Source organism: Oncorhynchus kisutch, linkage group LG4 (assembly GCF_002021735.2).
Source record: "Oncorhynchus kisutch isolate 150728-3 linkage group LG4, Okis_V2, whole genome shotgun sequence".
NCBI classification, from domain to species: Eukaryota; Metazoa; Chordata; class Actinopteri; order Salmoniformes; family Salmonidae; genus Oncorhynchus; species Oncorhynchus kisutch.
Genome location: NC_034177.2, coordinates 71,734,695 through 71,755,232, shown reverse-complemented (window position 1 = coordinate 71,755,232; position 20,538 = coordinate 71,734,695). Strand labels below are relative to the sequence as shown.

At 40.7% G+C, this 20,538-nt stretch overlaps 2 protein-coding genes across 4 annotated transcripts; one reads left to right on the top strand and one right to left on the bottom strand.

The window, feature by feature from the left end:
* The first annotated feature begins 550 nt into the window (after window positions 1-550).
* On the top strand, window positions 551-2,841 carry sfr1 (SWI5-dependent homologous recombination repair protein 1). 2 transcript variants are annotated; one of them, XM_020481811.2, is made up of 3 exons: window positions 551-918; window positions 1,254-1,619; window positions 1,733-2,841. In XM_020481811.2, exons 1-3 carry the CDS (start codon window positions 823-825, stop codon window positions 1,922-1,924), a joined length of 654 nt encoding a protein of 217 aa, XP_020337400.1. In that variant the 5' UTR covers window positions 551-822; the 3' UTR covers window positions 1,925-2,841. The 2 variants fall into 2 exon arrangements, with proteins under 2 accessions (XP_020337400.1, XP_020337401.1); XM_020481812.2 differs by having other exon boundaries at window positions 709-923; window positions 1,733-2,565.
* cfap43 (cilia and flagella associated protein 43) lies at window positions 2,097-18,269 on the bottom strand. 2 transcript variants are annotated; one of them, XM_020481807.2, is made up of 38 exons: window positions 18,150-18,269; window positions 17,677-17,930; window positions 17,460-17,556; window positions 17,187-17,357; window positions 16,875-17,025; window positions 16,576-16,720; window positions 16,201-16,283; window positions 15,876-16,007; window positions 15,673-15,789; window positions 15,499-15,579; window positions 15,171-15,319; window positions 14,942-15,045; window positions 14,688-14,840; window positions 14,306-14,469; window positions 13,532-13,696; window positions 13,139-13,269; window positions 12,747-12,918; window positions 12,222-12,332; window positions 10,028-10,105; window positions 9,782-9,907; window positions 9,601-9,705; window positions 9,392-9,508; window positions 9,053-9,247; window positions 8,335-8,541; window positions 8,127-8,216; window positions 7,833-7,913; window positions 7,504-7,632; window positions 7,265-7,384; window positions 7,055-7,162; window positions 6,462-6,548; window positions 6,279-6,367; window positions 5,954-6,164; window positions 5,527-5,639; window positions 5,147-5,306; window positions 4,815-4,979; window positions 2,863-2,943; window positions 2,621-2,774; window positions 2,097-2,401 (listed from the first exon to the last, which is right to left on the bottom strand). In XM_020481807.2, the coding sequence occupies exons 1-38, from the start codon at window positions 18,230-18,232 to the stop codon at window positions 2,226-2,228; spliced, it is 5,055 nt and encodes a 1,684-aa protein (XP_020337396.1). In that variant the 5' UTR covers window positions 18,233-18,269; the 3' UTR covers window positions 2,097-2,225. The 2 variants fall into 2 exon arrangements, with proteins under 2 accessions (XP_020337396.1, XP_020337397.1); XM_020481808.2 differs by having other exon boundaries at window positions 16,201-16,277.
* Between the last annotated feature and the right edge of the window lie 2,269 nt (window positions 18,270-20,538).

Genomic DNA, 20,538 nt, shown 5'->3' with positions numbered 1-20,538 from the left:
ACCATTTATTTTCCCCATATGAATGGTTGAACAAAGCAGTTAGCTCATTTCCGTTTTTAGGACTACAGACTGGCTAACTCTATTGAAAGACAATTAATACAATAAGGCATCGCAAAACTGTCACGAATTGAAAACCATATGTGGCCATATTTGAGATTAGGGAATAAATCCTTTAATAGGAAATTAAAATGTTTTTTGTTGAGTTTAACATAATTGCAACAAAATATTGAAGGCCTAGGCAACTAAAATAATCCGGGGAAAAAACAGACATGTTTTCAATTATTTTACTTCTTCAACACCACTGATTAAATAAAATAACGCAATATGGGTTGTTGATTTCTGTACTAAAACAAAATAGATTTTCCAGTTGAAATATTCATAAATACATTGCCCTGAAACGAATTAAATCTGCTTTAGGATTGATATACTACAACTCCCAGTTATTTTCTGTAAACAGGAAATATAGTCTAACTTTCAACCAATCAAAAGGTATCCCATTAGTTACCACAGCCACAAAGTCTAAATTGGCTATATCGTAAAAAATCATGGAAACAACAAGTGGCTTTTTGATGTTAATGTAAGGTTAGTGTTGTGTATAAATTAGCAGTGTGGTTAACGTTAGTTTTAAAATCAGATTTTAAGAAAATAAATTGTAGAAATGGGCGGGGTTTATGACTTTGTGACTGTAATAATGACCAATAAAAGCTTGGAGGTTTGCATGAGCTTGTTGTTAGCACGCTAACCCAGTGAAAAACTTTCGTGAGGCCAATTTGTAACCTACGCGTTGTGTTTATATGGATGTAGCTTGTTGTAATTAAAGAAATGGAGACCACACCGAAGACAACCAAATCAAAACCTGTGTACGGCACACCCTGTTATTTAAAATCAAGCCCAAGTGAATCCAGTAGTGTGCAAAAGGTAAGGTAAGGACGGTCTACAGTACCAGAACCAGGCATGTTGCAATGTAATTTACAGTGAAATCTAGCTAGCTAAGTAGCTAAAATTACCTAACTAATATATGTAGCAGCCAGTAGCTAATCTAATTTGTTTCAAACCCATCTAATTGTGCTGAATACACACACAAAGATAGCTACAGTATAGTTAGATACCATTTCTTAACTTTTGTCAAACCCCTCTAACATGCATATTTAACGTACTGATGTTTTTCTACATGGATTTTCGTATTAAATAATGGGCCTCTGGCATGATTCTAGCTGTTCATTGTCATTCACAAGTGTCAAACGTTTTCTCAGCCAAAACAGCAGATGAGTTCTTCTCTGAAGGAACGACTGAAAAGATCAAAACGTTCCTTCACCTCTCCTGTTTCCGTGGCCAAACGTCTTAACATCGATGATGACCAACTTCCCTCAACAGCAGACAAAGAGACCGAGCATGGTGCCGAAACAGACAGACCGAAGAATATTGACATCAACAGAAATGAGATCACGCCCAGTGAATGTCCAGAGACTAGAAGGGCTGGGATCCCTGGCCCCATACCTGAATTTGCTCAACCCACTCCTATAGACTTGTTACAACTACGAGACCAATTGAAGAGAGAGGTTAAAGAAAGGACCGAGAGACTACGGCGACTGAAGATGGTTAAAATGTACAGAAGCAAGGTAACCGCTCAATGAAAATGCTAAATGACATGGCTGTAAAAAAAAAAAAAGTGGTATAATTATTTGAATATTCAACCAGTTTATTGTATTCCCCATCTCTCACTTCTCTCTAGAATGACCTGACACAGTTGAGAGTTTTGATTGACAAGTGGCGAAGTTGTAGTCAGGCTGCATTGTATGAGCTCCAGTCAGATCTCCCCATAGATGGCAGGAAAGCCAGCATCTCCCAGCTAATTGACCTCTTTGGTGTAGAGGACAGCATACTGCACTTTAACCGCACAGAAGAGGACTTCACCAATGCATAGACCCACATGCCTTCTGTTCATATTGTCACAAATAATATTAATTGTTCATATCAGATTTATCATGCAGATTTCCTGCCTTTGTTGAATAATCTAGATTCAATCTTATGTACTGGATGTTTTTCACCCTAAATTTACTATGATCCACAAGTAATGAGTGAAAAAATAACATTAATTTGCCACTTCATCAGTTTAATTTCATACTGTTACCTACCATAGTAATTTATATTAGTTCTATATTTAAACATGAAAATCAGTTTGACGTTTTGTTAATTTTTAAAAAATAAAGTTTTTCCTAAATGTGTCAGTTATGTTTAAGCTGAGCGAGAGCGGGGAAGGACTTCATCCTCATGCGTTCCACCTCTGCCCTGAGGGTAGCCACCTCCTCAGCCTGGGCCCTGGCTAGCTCCACCAGCTTCTTCCTCTGGATGATCTCCTGGTACCTCTCCTCTGCATCACTCTCATGGTTCTCCTCCATGGCTGAGCAGAGCAGCAAATAGCATCACAGTTCATTAGATGATTCAGTGGAAGTGTTATAGGAAATGAGGCATCAAGGGGCAAGTTAGGGGTTAAAAACAACATCCACCACATGTACACAGTGATGCCAATAAAGATCCTGATAACATCACAGTTGAAGTAATGATGTACCTAAAATTGTGTAAACCTATACTGCAATGAAATGTGTAATTATTACAGTACCTATGGCTTCACAGATGTGTCTCCTCTCAGCCACAGTCACTTGCATGTTGGTCAGCTGCTCATCCAGAGCAGAATTCTTCGATGCCTTCATTGCTGACTGTCTGTTCAGCTGCTTGATCAACTTCTTACAGGTCAGCACATTCTTTTGGTGAGTCTGAAATACACAAGCATTTACAGCTTATATTTTAAGCACTTGAATAAATGTAATTGATATGAAATTATATTAACTCTGTTCACATTACCTTTTCCTGTAATGTTATGGTTTTCTCCAGAGTTGAAACCTGCTTTGATATGCGGTTGTCATGATCCGTCTCACTGAGATACTTGGGGCAAAAAAGCTTTGTTTAAAATAATGATCTCTTAGTTTGTGTGGAAAAACATGCATATTTCATTTGACAGATTGATTCTACATCCCCCGAATGATACAAGCTCTCACTGTCAAATGTCAGAACAAAAAAAGCAGGTTGATCATTTTATAGCTCAAAAATAGGTGGTGGTTCAGGGTATTTTTGATATGTCAATGGTTTTTGGCCATGTGGAAGAGGCAATGCAGGTATTTTACATTGTTACAGTGCAGACACTTTTTCAGCATAACCTATATTACAGCCAATGAGATGTCTTGTGGCCTATAGAGGGTTCATACTTGTACCTGCAACTTTGGTGTTGCTAGCATTTTGCTCAAACCAGCTGAGCTAACCAGACCACAGGCTTCTATCACATGTACACTACTGTTCAAAAGTTGGGTCACTTAAAAAAAGTTTGAAAGAAAAGTACTCTGTCCGTTTTGAGATAACATTGCTCAGAAATACAGTGTAGACATGGTTAATGTTGTAAATGACTATTGTAGCTGGAAACGGCAGATTTTTATTTATTTTTGTACGCATATGTAGATATTCCATGGAGGCCCATTATCAGCAACCATCACCCCTGTGTTCCAATGGTATGTTGTAAAAATGCTAAACCTGGATTAGCTAACACAAGGCTAATTGATCATTAGAAAATCCTTTTGCAATTGTTAGCACAGCTGAAAACTGTTGTACTGATTTTAAAGGCCCAATAAACTGGCCTCCTTTAGACTAGTTGAGTATCTTCAGCATCAGCATTTGGGGTTTTGATTACAGGCTGAAAATGGTCAGAAACAAAGACCTTCTGAAACTCGTCAGCCTATTCTTGTTCTGAGAAATGAGGGCTATTCCATGTGAGGAATTGCCAAGAAACTGAAGATCTCATACAACACTGTGTACTACTCCCTTCACCAAACAAAGCAAACTGGCCCTAACCAGAATAGAAAGAGTGGGAGGCCCTGGTGCACAAGAGGACAAGTAAATTAGTGTATAGTTTGAGAAACGGATGCCTCACAAGTCATCAACTGGCAGCTTCATTAAATAGTACCCACAAAACACCAGTCTCAACGTCAACAATGAAGAGGTGACTCCAGGATGCTGGCCTTCTAGGCAGAGTTCCTCTGGTCCAGTGTCTGTGTTATTTTGCCCATTTCCTTCATCTTTATTTTATTGGCCAGTCTGAGCTATGGCTTTTTATTTGCAACTCTGCCTAGAAGGCCAGCATTCCGGAGTCACCTCTTCATTGTTGACACTGGTGTTTTGCGGGTACTATTTAATGAAGCTGACAGTTGAGGACTTGTGAGGCATCTTTATCAAGTAGTACACAGCGTTGTATGATATCTTCAGTTTCTTGGCAATTTCTTGCATGGAATAGCCTTCATTCCTCAGAACAAGAATAGACTGACGAGTTTCAGAAGAAAGTTATTTGTTTCTGGCCATTTTGAGCCTGTATTCGAACCCACAAATGCTGATGCTCAACTAGTCTAAGCCCAATTTTATTGCTTTAATCAGAACAGTTTTCAGCTGTTCCAACAATTTCAAAAGTGTTTTCTGATGATCAATTAGCCTTTTTAAAATTATAAACTTGGATTAGCTAACACAATGTGCTATTGGAACACAGGAGTGATGGTTGCTGATAATGTAGATATTCCATAAATCTGTTTCCAGCTACAATAGTCATTTACAACATTAACAATGTTTACACTAATTCTGATCAATTTGATTGTTTTCATGGACAAAAAAAAAGAGCTTTTCTTAAAATAAAAATATATTTCTGTGGCAACTTTTGAACGGTAGTGTACTGTATGCCTTTGCAATTAACTATTGTCCCATGGTAAGCTTTAGTGTACCTCCTGCAGCTCCTGAGAGACGCGCAGCATCTGGATGTCCCTGGCTTTGTTGTTCAGGTCCTCCTTCTGCATCCTCATCCTCCTGTGCTCCCACTCCTGCTGGATGATGCCTTTACGGAAGTCCTTGCACTCCACCATGCTGGCTATCTTCTGCTCTCCCAGAGCCTGACAGAAGAGCACAGGTCAATACATAGCCTATGCATCTCATCGGTGGGAGTTCCTCATGACCCATTTTTGCCCTGTTTGTCCCCATATACAAATGTTTAACTTATGCTACAATGTTAGCATGATTCTGCTCACGTAAATGAATAAAGAATGTCTATGGGTCTCACTCTGATGGTCCCGTTGAGGTCCTCCACCACACTCTTATGGAGCAGCAGAGAGTCAGAGTAGTCCGCAATGAAGTCTCCGTTCTCCACCTCCACCTGGCCCTGCTTGATCAGGATCTGAACCATGATGTCCAGGCGGAAGCGCATCTTCTCCTCTCGTAGCCTGGAGACATCAAGAGTTTAAAGACCATGCGCTATCAATGAGTCACTCCTGAATTAGCCTTGCGTGCCAAGCTTATTCGTGCTCAGACAACTGTTAAGAAAGACTACACCTGTATAAAGTGTTCAAAAGAATCATGGGGTGGAAACATTTGTGTTTAGTGAAAAATGTACTGCGCTTTTAAGAATATAATTGATGTACTCTCACGGTATGACACTCTTACCCATTGATGTCATCCATGAGACTTTTCATTTCCAGTCTTGCACTCTCATCCTCATCGGTCCTCTTCTGCAGAAAGGCTTGCATTTCAGCCAGAGTCAAAGCCTTAACTTTCACCTGAGTAGGACAAGACACAAAAGATGACATTGAAATAACAAAGGGAAATGAACTAGAACTACTACAATGTTTAACAAAATGGGATAATTAACTGGATCCAATCTCTCATTCTCTGTTCCACATTCTTTGTGTCCTGTGTTACATAAAACTTTAATAAGGCAGACTTACCCTGTAAGTAAAGTAAGTTTATATATTCTATGAAATATACTGTAGGTTTCAAGGTGCTGGAGAACATCAATGACAAGGAAATGCATGTACTGCCACTAACATTTCCTCAGACTACCTCACTTGTTCCGTGGCTGGTTTTCCATTACCTGCTGCTCACTCTCAACTTTGGCTCTGCGGGCCAGGCAGAACCTCTCCCACACAGACACGTCTAGGCTTTCAGGTATGTTCTCTGGAGCGTCCAGCTCCTCCATGGCCTTCATCATCTGACAGAGACCCTCTGCTGCCACTGGGCCCGGTAGGGGCCGCTCTTTAAAGGGGCTGGTACTGTTGTCTGCCTGGGTCCTCATCCTCTGGACCCTGGGCAAGAGAGTACTGGGATGTTGCACCCTATTCTAAAAATCTGAATGGCAAAAACTATGTACAGTATGTATTGAAGATACTATGACCTCTTTCTCTTTTTTTATGCAGTACCTGGGTCTGCGCTTGTATAGCTTGTACAGCTGATCAACAACATGGCCTGGGACATCAAAGAACTCCTTCCTGAATCCCCTGTCGAGAAGCTAGGGATACACAATATGTCAGATAGTCCCCAGGAACAATAAGTGTCGGACAGTATCTGACATGAGATAGTAGACGTGCTACTGCCAGTCGTACTTTGTCCTCGGCCACAACATTGTCGTAGGTCTCCCGGAACATTTCTACATCCTCTTTGTGCTTCTTAAGCTCTTCTCCAATCTCATTCTGTCAGGAGAATAAGGCATGTTAAGTGATGGGAACGCAAAGTACAGGAAGTAACAAGAACAGTGTTGAAGGCAAACCAATTAAGATCCCACACATGTTGAAGCTTGTAAAACACAGTCTAAGACAGAGAAACAGGATAATATCTGACTGGAATGTGTAATAATATGGTTGTATATAATAGAGATAGGATAGCTAACATAAAATTATCTCTAACACAACCACAGGAGGATGCTGAGGGGAGGACGGCTCATTATATTGTCTGGAATGGAATGGCATCCAACACATGGAAACTCACTCCACTCCAGCCATTACCACAAACACCAACCTCCTGTGGACTCAACCATTGTAAATCCCTTCCCCATGAGAAAGATAGCCAATAGAGCATGAAGGCTGGTAGGAGGAGGTATAGGAGGATGTGCTCATTGTAAAGGCTGGATTACAATGAGCCCGTCCTCCTAAAGCTCCTCCCGCCAGCCTCCATTGGCATTAATATAACGACATCTCACCTTATAGACCCTGTTTTTTTCTAGCTTGAGGCTGAGTTCTCGCTCTCTATTGAGAACCTCCTCCTCTATCAGAATGGAGTGAACTAGATTTGTAATCTTCAGCTCTTCCTACAAAAGAACATAGCAAGAAAACAACAATGGCACATGGAATGTACTGTATATTTCTTTAATTAAATCTTGATCTGTGTGTGTGTGTGTGCTCTGTCTTACCTGGTATATAACCATCTCAGATTTCACCTTCCTCTCAAAGAGCTTGGTCAAGGTTTCATCAAACCCCTGAGTGGAGTCCATGATGGACGTCTGTAGTTTATTCATTTCAGCTTCCAGAGTCTGGAACAAGACAATGGCAACTGAACTTGTGAAGTAAATCAAGTCTGGGTCCTATTATGATGGTGTATTTATTTTGAATACAACATTGAAAAGCAGATGTTTTCACACAACAATCACACCTTTCTGTACTTCTCCTGTTCCTCGCTCAGTTCTTTGGCTTTCTTCTCATACTCTTTATAGATCTTTTTCTCTTCCTCTGTCCACTGAATGTCCGGTTTGGATACAATGAACTCAGGCTGAGGCACCTCCTGCATGTAGAAAAGTACAGGGTCAGAAAATACATTCAAACACATTCTCTACATTCTGTCATTCAAATACTTTTCTTCAGGACAATCACGTTTAATAAATGTTTATCATGTTAACGGTAGATGTATTAAATGTTAATTCATATTGGATATTAAATTCATATCCATATTTCAGATTTTTCATTTTTTGACCACCACCATACCACTCTCAAGATGTCCTCTTTTTTTAGCTCGAGTACTCCACCCATCATTTCATCCAGAGCTCGCTCTCTGATATTGTCACTCTAAGGAAAAGGAGAACCAGAATGTCTGTTTAAATGGGTACCCAAGCCAATAACATCAATTCACACTATTTTTACTAAGAAAACAGCTCAGTTTTCACAATTTATCAGTTAGTGATTAAGACCTTGCTTGGGTTAGTAATGGTTTATCGGCTGTTAGAATGACCCCTAAGAGTAAACATTTAATAAGTGGGAGATGGGAAAGTGATACAGTACCTTGGCCGTCTGCCGTCTTTGTTCCTCCTCTTTCTTCTTCTCCTCCTCTTTTTTTCTCTGCTCTGGGGTGAGGTACTTTTCAAAATGAATCTGGAGACGGAGTCATAAGTCATAAATTATCATTTGATGTGTAGTAACTTGTGTTTTGGTGGAAATCTAAACCATTAAAGTAGGTCAATAACAAAAAAAAAACAGCTTCAAGTCTAACCTCAGAGTCCTCCACAGACAGTGCCCTCTCTGGCCGCTCGTTGTCAGACAGACTGGGCTCCCACAGCTTCATCTTGTGGTCCAGCTCTGACATGATCTCCATGATGCGACGATTCTTATCTTTCACTCGGTTGATCTCCTGCTCCTTCTGCTTGTGCACCCCCTTAAAGTCTGTGTTAAAGGCTGTCTTCACTTTGTAGATGACATCCTAGTGTGTGAGTGAAGGTGAGAAGTCAAATGGAGAAGGAGGCTGTTATAGGCAATTAGGTGAAATACTTAGCTAAACTCAATTTGGTTATTTAATGCTAAACACTAATACTTTAATCATTAAAGGGCAATTCCACCACTTTTCAACCTCATATTCAGTATCTCAAGCACAATACCAGTGTCTACATATGTGAAAACGGTGTGTTTATGTTTTGTAGTAAAAAAATATATTAAATGATTTTCAAACACTGAGATTCACGGTGACACGAGGAGCAAGAAAATACCCTGTCTTTGGCAAAAACAACTTGTTACAGGTTTTGCAATTCATGGATTTTTTTATTATTTCAACCACAGATCATAGAAATGTGCTGTGTTCGCATATGTAGACACTTGTTATCGTGCTGGAGATAATGAATAAGAGGTTGAAAAGTGGTGGAATTGCCCTTTAAATGCTGAATATGTATACATTGGTTATTAAAATCCTAGTACATATTGTCAAACTGTTTGTTTACCTGTAGCAAAGTGATCTGGTTGATCTTCTGCTCTCTGATGTGCAGGTTGAACTGATTGTAGAGGTAGGGGTTTGAGCCTCCATACTGGGCACTGAGGCTACCTGTGAGGGAAGCACTCTCCATCTCACGGCCTTCCTCCTCCTCCTCTTCTTCCGTCGTGGTCTTGGTCTTCTTCTCTAGAATCTCCTGCTGGAGCTAGAGTGTTTTGGAAGAGGATGAGTGGTATGTAAAACAAAAAAAACATCGCTTGGCACTATTGCCAATGAAGGTGTATAAAATTGGCAAAATCTCTAGCAATTGCACTGTGACTTAAGGGACATACAGCACGTTCTAACTCACATTACTGTCAGCCCGTTCAATCTTCCTCATACTCTCCACTCTATGAAGTTCATCCAGCTCCTGCTGTGTCCGCTCCTTCATGGGGTAGTTCTTCACCTCGTGTTCAGTGTGGAAGGCCTAAGGTAAAGCCAACAAAACACACAGTCTCAAAACATATCTGTTGCTGCACCTTTGAAAACCAACTCCATTTTGGTTGTGACTCAACTTACCTTGATAGCTTGCCCTTTGACCTTCATGGAATCCCAGCATTCTCTCTTAAGGACGTCACGCAGGTAGCACTTGGCTAGGTTCTCCAACTCAATCTCATTTCGGACCTGTAAGGGAGTCAATAAGAATACTATCACACTGTGTGTGTGTGTGTGTGTGTGTGTGTGTGTGTGTGTGTTTTACCCTGGTGACCTCCTGCTCCCCCTCGGCTTGCAGTCTCTTTTGCTCATCTACATCCAGGTTGAACTCCTGCTGCTCCAGCTTCTCCATGTCAGGCAGCGTCTCGTTCTCACGCATCATTGCCTGGATCTGGGGCCGACGACATGGTCACATTAGCCATTAGCATTTTGATGATATTGTGTCTAATTTTACACTCACGCATTATTCATTAAGCAAAGTAAATAAAAAGAGGATTAGAGCTCTGCTTACTGTGTCACGCAATTGTTTGACATTTTTCCTCAGGCTTTTCTTTGTCTGTGAAAACTGCTGGATCTCCTCATTGATAACCTGTGGACAGTATAATGGTAGTAGCAGGATGTGTGTATTGTCTGATGACAATTTGTTGTTCTGTTTTGTATCCCCATACTCAAAGCACGTCAGTGGATACATTTATCTGGACTACCTGAAAAACAGTACATTGTTTTGCCAGCATATCTTTCAACACTGACTTTCACCAGAACTGTTGTCATATACAGTGCCTTGCGAAAGTATTCGGCCCCCTTGAACTTTGCAACCTTTTGCCACATTTCAGGCTTCAAACATAAAGATATAAAACTGTATTCTTTTGTGAAGAATCAACAACAAGTGGGACACAATCATGAAGTGGAACGACATTTATTGGATATTTCAAACTTTTTTAACAAATCAAAAACTGAAAAATTGGGCGTGCAAAATTATTATTATTGTAGCGCCACCTTTTGCTGCGATTACAGCTGTAAGTCGCTTGGGGTATGTCTCTATCAGTTTTGCACATCGAGAGACTGAAATTGTTTCCCATTCCTCCTTGCAAAACAGCTCGAGCTCAGTGAGGTTGGATGGAGAGCATTTGTGAACAGCAGTTTTCAGTTCTTTCCACAGATTCTCGATTGGATTCAGGTCTGGACTTTGACTTGGCCATTCTAACACCTGGATATGTTTATTTTTGAACCATTCCATTGTAGATGTTGCTTTATGTTTTGGATCATTGTCTTGTTGGAAGACAAATCTCCGTCCCAGTCTCAGGTCTTTTGCAGACTCCATCAGGTTTTCTTCCAGAATGGTCCTGTATTTGGCTCCATCCATCTTCCCATCAATTTTAACCATCTTCCCTGTCCCTGCTGAAGAAAAGCAGGCCCAAACCATGATGCTGCCACCACCATGTTTGACAGTGGGGATGGTGTGTTCAGGGTGATGGGCTGTGTTGCTTTTACGCCAAACATAACGTTTTGCATTGTTGCCAAAAAGTTCAATTTTGGTTTCATCTGACCAGAGCACCTTCTTCCACATGTTTGGTGTGTCTCCCAGGTGGCTTGTGGCAAACTTTAAACAACACTTTTTATGGATATCTTTAAGAAATGGCTTTCTTCTTGCCACTCTTCCATAAAGGCCAGATTTGTGCAATATACGACTGATTGTTGTCCTATGGACAGAGTCTCCCACCTCAGCTGTAGATCTCTGCAGTTCATCCAGAGTGATCATGGGCCTCTTGGCTGCATCTCTGATCAGTCTTCTCCTTGTATGAGCTGAAAGTTTAGAGGGACGGCCAGGTCTTGGTAGATTTGCAGTGGTCTGATACTCCTTCCATTTCAATATTATCGCTTGCACAGTGCTCCTTGGGATGTTTAAAGCTTGGGAAATCTTTTTGTATCCAAATCCGGCTTTAAACTTCTTCACACTGAAAGTAAAGGGGCTGAATAATTTTGCATGCCCAATTTTTCAGTTTTTGATTTGTTAAAAAAGTTTGAAATATCCAATAAATGTCGTTCCACTTCATGATTGTGTCCCACTTGTTGTTGATTCTTCACAAAAAAATACAGTTTTATATCTTTATGTTTGAAGCCTGAAATGTGGCAAAAGGTTGCAAAGTTCAAGGGGGCCGAATACTTTCGCAAAGGCACTGTATTTCACAATACATCAGCTATAACATTACACCCTACTAAATTCTTCTATACTCAACATGATGGGACTTGAATGGAATCAAACACATCACCACACAAATAATAAAGCAGGTAATGGCACAGTGGCTTAACGTTACCCAACTATGGCTGTTTCATGTTATCTAACTGTTATCTAACTGTGATCTACAATGTGCAAACCCACAACACAATGAATGCCACAGCTTTGATATCAGTTCAGTGTTGTTTACAATCTCTGAAATGTTTATCTGCCTTTCTCCCAATCTGCGCCTGATCTTTTCACCCAGGAAGAATGTGCCAACAGCAACACAGCTGTTTTGTGAATCAGGTATTGAAGTATTTGTCACGGGCAACATCAATATTTCTCCTATCAGTACTGGAGTGAAACTGAGTACCAAATCTATATTTAAATATGCAAGTCAGTAAAGAACAAATTCTTCTTGACAATGACGGCCTACAATGACGGACTAAAGCTCTTGTGCTGAAGTGACATCAGCAGTGTTACTGACCGCTTCCAGCTTGTTGTCCAGCCAGGTGGAGTCTGAGGCTGTGGCTGAGGGCAGGTTGGTGGAGCTCTCATCCTGTTCCGTCACATCAACTATCTGTCGCTTATCAATGGCCTAAAGACAGGAGGTGAGGACAAACAAATGAACTACATTTCATGTGTAAATATGAAACATCACATATCTGACTCCATAAGATTTGATGGATCTGAAATGATCTTCATTACACTGATGCAAAGGACAAACCCTGTGTGAATAGCGTCAACTAGGATGTATTTAGCTGGCGCAGTGAGGCGTAAGTTAAGATTGAGGATGTAAAATCTATATGAATCACAGGAGGCTGCTGTGGGGAGAATGACTCATAATAATGGCCGGAACGGTGCAAATAGAATGGCATCAAACACCTGGAAACCATGTGTTTGATGTATTTAACACCATTCCACTAACTCCGCTCCAGTTATTACCACCAGCCTGTTCTCCCCAATTAAGGTGCCAGCAACTTCCTGTGATGTGAATGGTAACCGTGGCTACCTCTTCTCTGTGTAGATCTGTTGACCCAGGAGGGGACAGGGCCTCTGGGTCCAAGTCAGCCATCCTACTGAGAATAGGGTTCTCTGATGTTATCACACTCTCCTGGTATTTGGCTATAGACTGGCTGTACTGTGTAGCTGCATTCGCTTTGCCAACACCTGCCATTTTCAGCCTTCATGGAAAACAGAAAAATACATAGACAGAATACAATGTCTTACAAATAAAAGTAGTCCAATGCATTATAATGAGAGAAAGGTTCTCCTTGTTATAGTAGAAATTGTGAAATGTTTTAGAATGATCTAATAATCTTTGAAATTCCACATCTACATGAACTACAGTGCTCTCTGGTGTTCAATGCTGCATTGCCTTCAGACTTGTCCCCGTTGACTTACCTTAGTCTTGTACAGACCATAGAGCCGTCTTTCAGGCCTGTAGTGATCATTGTCTGACTGTCTGAGGTAAAGGACACTGTCCTCACCCCTCCCAGCCAACACGAGTGGCACTGCATCTGAACATACCGGTCCTGTACATGACAATGACAACATACTCAGGTTAATAGCATTACGAGTGGTCATAACACAAAGATGATGTGTTTTCATCAATATTTTTTCTCACAGATTTCCTCTTTTGAGATTCACTCTTAAAAATGTTTTTTTTTTAAAGAACAATACTACATTTATAATACAATACAGTTTTTTTTCTTCAGTATATTTCAAATGAGCTCTATAAAGCTGCATGTTATGTTCAATGTAACATGCAAAGCCTGAAGTGAAACAAGGTCATACCAGACTGGAGATCTCCCGGATGCGCAGCAGTCCGTCTTGGCCCACTGAGGCCAGCCAAGACTGGTGGGGCGACAGGAGGACGGAGGCGGGGCCCATAGGGTGACCCTCCACCTCCTTCTCTGGGGTCAACTGGACCACGTCCTGGTCAGAGGACCTTTCTGTGCTCTAGGAGACAGACATGGATGGCTCAGTGGTCACGTGTATTGTGTTGTGTTTATGCAAATGTTATTGGTATTGTGTCAAATTTGGTCATACGTCATGACCAAATAAAAACTAAACAGCAAACCACCCATCATCAACAAATATTCAGATGTTAGATATAAGATTTTTGGGGTTGTCACGAGTCCGACCGAGGGTGGCTTCCCTTCCCGGTCGGATGGCGCTCGGCGGTCGTCGTCACCGGCCTATTAGCTGCCACTGATTGTCTTTCCTCCCCCTCCTTGTATGTTTATTGGTAGCACCTGTTCGTGAATCATTAGTTGGGCTTTATTAGACAGCCGGCCCGGCCAGCCTGTTTCTTTGTGCAGGATTAATTATTGTGACCTTCGGTTATGTAGTAGAGGAAAGTGTTTGTTCCTGGTCGTGTATTCTGTTGTACTATTTTCGTCCCCCGTGTTTGGGGCAGTTTGGTTTCGAGCACCCAGTGTTGCGTTAGTGCATTAAAGAGCACAGTATTGCACTCTCTGTTTCCTGCGTCTGACTCCACACCCACGACACCCGGAGCGTTACAGGGGTTTTAAACATAAGTCAGACTCGTAATGCATGGGACCTTACCTCAGGTAGCTGGAATCTCTGGAGAGCTTTCCTCTTTTGACAGTAGCCAAAGATCTTATTGGCTCCCAGGGCAGAGGAGCTGAGTGCGTGAGGGACCTCATATGTGCACCGCTGTAGGACATTATTGGAAAGACATCCTCTCAGGTCTGCACACACTCCTGCCCCTGCAAAGCAACAGCAGTACACAAATTCCATTCTATCTCAGTTCCAGCGTGTCAATATAGGAATTAAACAGAGACAGATGTGAAATAAAATGGAACAAATCCAAAGTCAGGCAGGATGATTAACAACAGCTTTTTTCTGTGGACACACACACACACACACACACACACACACACACACACACACACACACACACACACACACACAGCCCAGTCAGTACCCGTAAGCTCCTGCACAGGCAGAGTGAGCAGTGTAAGCAGACTTCCCTCCCCTCGGCCTATGTCCTTCTCTCCAGCACACAGAGCCAGCAGTTTGACCTGCTTAATGTCCCGGCTGTACTGGGTAGACAGGGACACGATGGCTCCTTTAGCACCTGGAGAGAACAACACTGCTTAAATCAAACATAATGGGTTGAAATGAGTTAAAGAAATACCAGGAGAAACATATATGGACTTTTGTGGAGCATTAATGTACCTGTGTATCCGATTACCTCAAATACTCTGGAAGCCCTTGCATTCAACACATATATATTTGCATCCGAGGCACCAGTGATAAGGAAGTTTCCTCCTTGATCAAAACTGTAAACCAAAAACAATATGAAATCCTATATTACTATTGAACATTGATAACTTTAAAAGGCTCCTTTTACAATAAGAACAACCAAAACGCAAATAACAACAGTAAACCCATTGGAGATACTTGCAGTAGGTGGTCCACAGGAGTGTAGTAGAGGTGAACCCTGTGCACCAGACGAGGCTGCTGCTCCCTGGTCAGCTCAATGAACAGGACATGCCCCGACACTGTTCCCACGGCAACGTATTGAGCAATCGGACAGCAGGCCAAACTGGTCACCTAGACACAATAGTAGTTGATTTATTATTTTTTTTTAATTATTGTTCTATTGTCCATGAAGTTTACATGAGACTTTCACTTAAATACTGTAACAAGCACAATTCACAATTGACTATGCCTACTGACTGTATTATTTAGCATAGCTGCCCTAATACTATAGTAATTGAATGACTATTAACCTTTACTTGAAGAGATATAGAGCCGATGCAGAAGCCAGCATCTAGAGACCACAGCTGCAACTCTCCCGAGTCTCTCACTGACTGCAACGAGTAGAGAAACGCCAACATCATTATGAATGAGGATCCATTACAAAACATTTACATCAGTTAAACATGACATCAATGATCTCTTACCACACATAAGTTATTATCAGTATACAGTGAAGCTGCTGCCACAAAGTCTCCACTGAGAACGTCCAGGACTTTCACCACCTTCTCGCACTGGGATTGTTTATACCTGTAGATGCGCCCCTGGAAAAAAGCAAAAGCATACTATAACAAGAGCCTAGAAATAATTAAAATATGTATCCATAATACAGTACAATGTATGCACTCACTGTACTGGAAGTTAAGAGCAGTGTTTCATAGTCTGGCGAATATATTATAGTTGTGGCTGGTTCCTCCAATGTCCAAGTTTGTGTAACCTCCACTTGGTTCCCCTTAATTTTTAAGCAGCGTAGCAAATTCTCCTGTAGAATAGAAAAGCCTATTTTAAACAATATAAATCTGGAATATGTTGTTGTTGGCTCTAAATAGGTGGATTAACAGACCAAATGGGAATGCATCTGGGTAAGTTGAACTCTAAGACCCAGACTTCATACTGCTGAATTCGCTGGATATCATGTATCCATCCTCCAATCAATGTGAAGAGCAGTTTGTTACCTTTCCTGACACAAATAGTCCATCCTTGTGCAGGGCTAAGCTCTGGAAGCTACCCTGCTGGAACCCAGGAATGTCATCTGCAGCTGAACAATAGTATAGTAAGCACACATACAAGCACACACTCATATTGATATGAACATGCAATATAACACTACACATATAATTGTGATCATTGACGTGATATGTCAGTGCACAATTTTTCTAACCAAGTAGATTCTTTTCGGCAATGTTTCTCAAATTGGTGACTGTCAGTACATTTTTGTTCCCCATGAACCTCAATATGAGTGTCTGACTGATACTCATCTGGAGTGAGAGCCAGTGCACAGCAGGTCCCCTAGGCCAGAGTAAAGAACGCTATGAGACAGCAGGGTGTACCTGAGGGGTTGAAGAGGACAGAGACAGCCAGAGAGTCTGGGTCAACCTGTAGCAGGTGGCCTTCCTGACAGCCCACATAGAGCTCTGATGAGGCTGTCCAGCAGATGGTGCTAGGTCTTAGCCTGGTCTTGATGCGCTCTTTGGGCTTTCAAAACAGGGATAGTGAACTTGTTTTGAGATTGAGAAGAGTACAATTGCACATTTTTTTACATTTTTTTTTACATAAGCTACTCACTACAGAGTGAGACAAAACCTGTGCAATTAGTTCCTGCAGTTGAGAGGTGTTAAGAAGACAGTACCACAAAGGTTTCTGCCTTGTCTTCTGCAAGCCCTGCGATGGCTGAGTTGGGCATCTGAGGTCCGAAGTAGGTGAGTATTCCAGTGGGGATATGAGAGGGGTTAATCTCCCTCTCAACCAGAGAGCCATCAGTCGCAGGGAGATCTATCACACTGACAATTGACAATGTAATGAATAATACATTAATAACACATGAAATGTACCCATGAAATGTAATTTATAGTGAAGACATGGATAACCTTTATTGTCGGTATCAATTGTGATTATTGAAATAACCAGCAACATGTATGTAGTTACAATTAACCTCAATTACCCTGGTTTCATTATATGAAAGCTGTCACTCTTCTCAATGGTCCAAACTGTAAGGGATGATGATGCACTCAAAGAGCAAATCTGGAGCCAGTTCATTGGGTTAAACACCAAAGAGGTGATGTCTTTTCCAGCTTGTGGTTGGTTACAAATTGGATCCCCAGTTTCCCAGTTCCTACAAAAAAGCATTGGTATTACCACAAATAGTGAGTGTACAAAACAGAGGTCATTTAAATGAATGTGGAAGGAGGATATCAAGTGGAGTGGTTTCAGTTACCATACTGTTATGGTGTGGTCTGGTATTGATGAGCAGCAGGCCAAATAAGGACCAGCATCACATAGTGCCAGAGATGTGTAGTCTACATGGGCTGTTCCTGTAAATGAGAAAACACTTTAGTAATATTGCTAACTGGAGGAAGTATCTGAATAGCTAAAGCAATGTATATAACTCTTTAATCATGTTAATAATGTCAGTGTTTCAGATAAAGACTTACCCTTCAGTTCATTCTTCAGAATAAGTTCAGGGTAGTTGTACACAAATATGGAGGGATTTAGTTTATGGTTGGAGAATGCAAGTGTCCTGCAATGTCCATTTGCTGTGAAGGCACCAATACCTCGACCAGGACACTGCAGCACACTTCTAATTTTCGTCTCTATATTCAGGAAAACGATGTAATTCCCACAAATGTAGCAGGCTGTTTTCTTGTCAACAAATTCAACATTTTGGCTTGTCAAACCCTGAGCCCACCTAAGAAACAAAACACACAGACGAAGAACCATTTTTTCTAAGAGTGCATTATAGTAGCTAACGTTAGCTAGTAACGTTAGTTACTGTAACGTTAACGTGAATATAGATACATAATTTATATAGTTTGCTAACTTACCATTTCGCTAACACACATCATTTTAGATGAACTAAGATACACCACGCATCACCAAATGAACAAACCAATGCATTTGAACTTACCTGACTTCTAAATTTCCCAATACATCCATTTCTGGAAATGTACTGAATAAACTGAGCTGTGCAAGACAACTAACAGCTAGCATGTAACACAGGAGCAAATGTTTGGTTTTGTTGTCTTGACAACTACAATGTCCCTTCCACACCCTCCACCTACATGCGTTTGAACCATTTGTTGATTTCCTAATCCGTCACACCCAGGAAAGTAGAATACATACAAATATTTTACCACTTGTTCTTTGAATGTAAATTCGTGTCAGAATTTGGGGAAAAGCTTGCAGAATACTTATTTACCATTATGAACACTACCCATGTTTTTTTACATGAAGGATATAATATGTTGCTCTTGCAATGATAACAAGACCACTGAAATTATTGTGATTTTTTAAAATTCTTGTTGCCAAATACTTTATACACAAACAAAAATCCCCAAATTCTATACCAAAATTACACATATTTTTGATTGAATTGAACTATCTTCTTAAAAGATTAACCCTAGTGAATAACAACAGGAATAACATTTTCCTGTATCATTATAATGATATTGTTTCAGAGGGATTACAATTGCACTATAATTGTTTATGTTTTTTATTATTTCATTGATCTTTTTTGTGTTTTAGTATTTTCTGGTTAATACTCTTTTTGTTTGATGTAGCAATGTAAGTTGTTGATCTGCATTATGACATTTTTTTAAAGACAAAAGAAAAGAAAATTACCAAAATACCGCGGCTATGGGCAGTTCTTAGTCACGACTCAACGCCTGGATACAGCTCTTATATTGGCCATATACCACAAACCCCAGAGGTGCCTTATTACTATTTGAAACTGGTTACCAATGTCATTAGAGCAGTAAAAAGAAAAGTGGTGTCATACCCATTGTATGTCAGCCAAGCAGTATTCAGGGCTCAAACCACCCAGTTTTAACTTTTTGTTAATATTTTTTTTAAATAAATAAATAAAATAAACAAATCTTTGACCATACCACAAAAAACATATTTGTCCATACTCTTGTTAAGACAGTAACTCTGTGTTAAATCCACAGACCTCGGAAACACGGTCAAAACAAAGAGGAGAATGTATCATTGCCAAGTATATTTATAATAACTAACACTATAACTAGCTCCTTGTTCTATCTGTGACTTTAGTAAAGAAAATAATGCTACCTTGGTATTAATTTAATTTACCAAAACATGTGCACAAGGAGTGTTTGCATTGTAATGTTTCTATACAAGTGTGCAACGTGTTCGTTTGTCACTTAGAGACTCGGAGTAACCACAACTGCTCATCTTCCATGACCTCTGAATTTCTTTTGCCAAAGGTAAGAAAGACAACTTCTAAAATGAATTTAACCCTTGTGTGGTGTTCGGGCCTGTGGGACCCATTTTCAATGTTTACTAAATTAAAAATTATACAATTAATTATTTTTTCAACCTAAGAATGGCTAATTTTCTGTGAAGAACATGTCAAATAACACATTTTCATTGAGTGCACACTGTGAACCCCCCTACACATTTATATTACATATGTGGTGTTCAGGTCTTCCTGGACCCGAGGGTAATAAAAGTGTGGAAAAGTGTGTGTGTCTTCCTCCTCCCTGGGCTGGCTGTTTCAACATAGCACCAAGCACCTGTCTGTCTCGCTGCCAGTCTGCCTGTCTCCCGCTTTTCTCATACTCTTTACCCTTTGTAGTGTGTGAAACTACACAATATCCTGCGGGAACTTGCACAATGGTATTACAATACATTATTTTGAAACATTGAAAAAAATGCAGTATTTTCCCACACTCTACCCCAGCCAGAGCTCCCACCTCAGCTGTTGAATACACGGAACAGGCCTATCAATTCCTCTAAGTTTGTGTTAACGACCGACACGTCCCTAGTGTCCTACGTGCCAAAGAATGGCAAAAATGTGGTACTCATGAGTACGCTGAATAGGGATGACCAGAAAAAACAGAAATCATAATGAATTATTACAATGCCATAAAAGGAGCGGTGGACAATTTTTAGATAAGCTGGTGACTGGCTACAGCTGCAAAAGAAGAACCCTACGCTGGCCACTTGGACATTTTGGCGTACAACGTGTTTGTCATCTTGACGAATCCATCGTGAAGAGGATTCAGGAGGAGGATGCTGGTGCCCCATCCGCATGACCCACAGAACTGACAATTCACACAAGTAAGTGTGAGTGATGTTGCATGTGTGTGTGTCTGACTCTCCTACCTTGGCCTGCTGCAGCTATATATGTGACTGAGTGAGTGAGATGTTCATAAAATTCCTGAACTAAGTGTTTTCATCATACTAGATTGCAGCCAGTAGCAACAAGAAGAAGCGCTGCGATGTGTGTGGACCCAAGAAAGACACAGTACACATGCATCAAGTGCAAGAAATGCTTT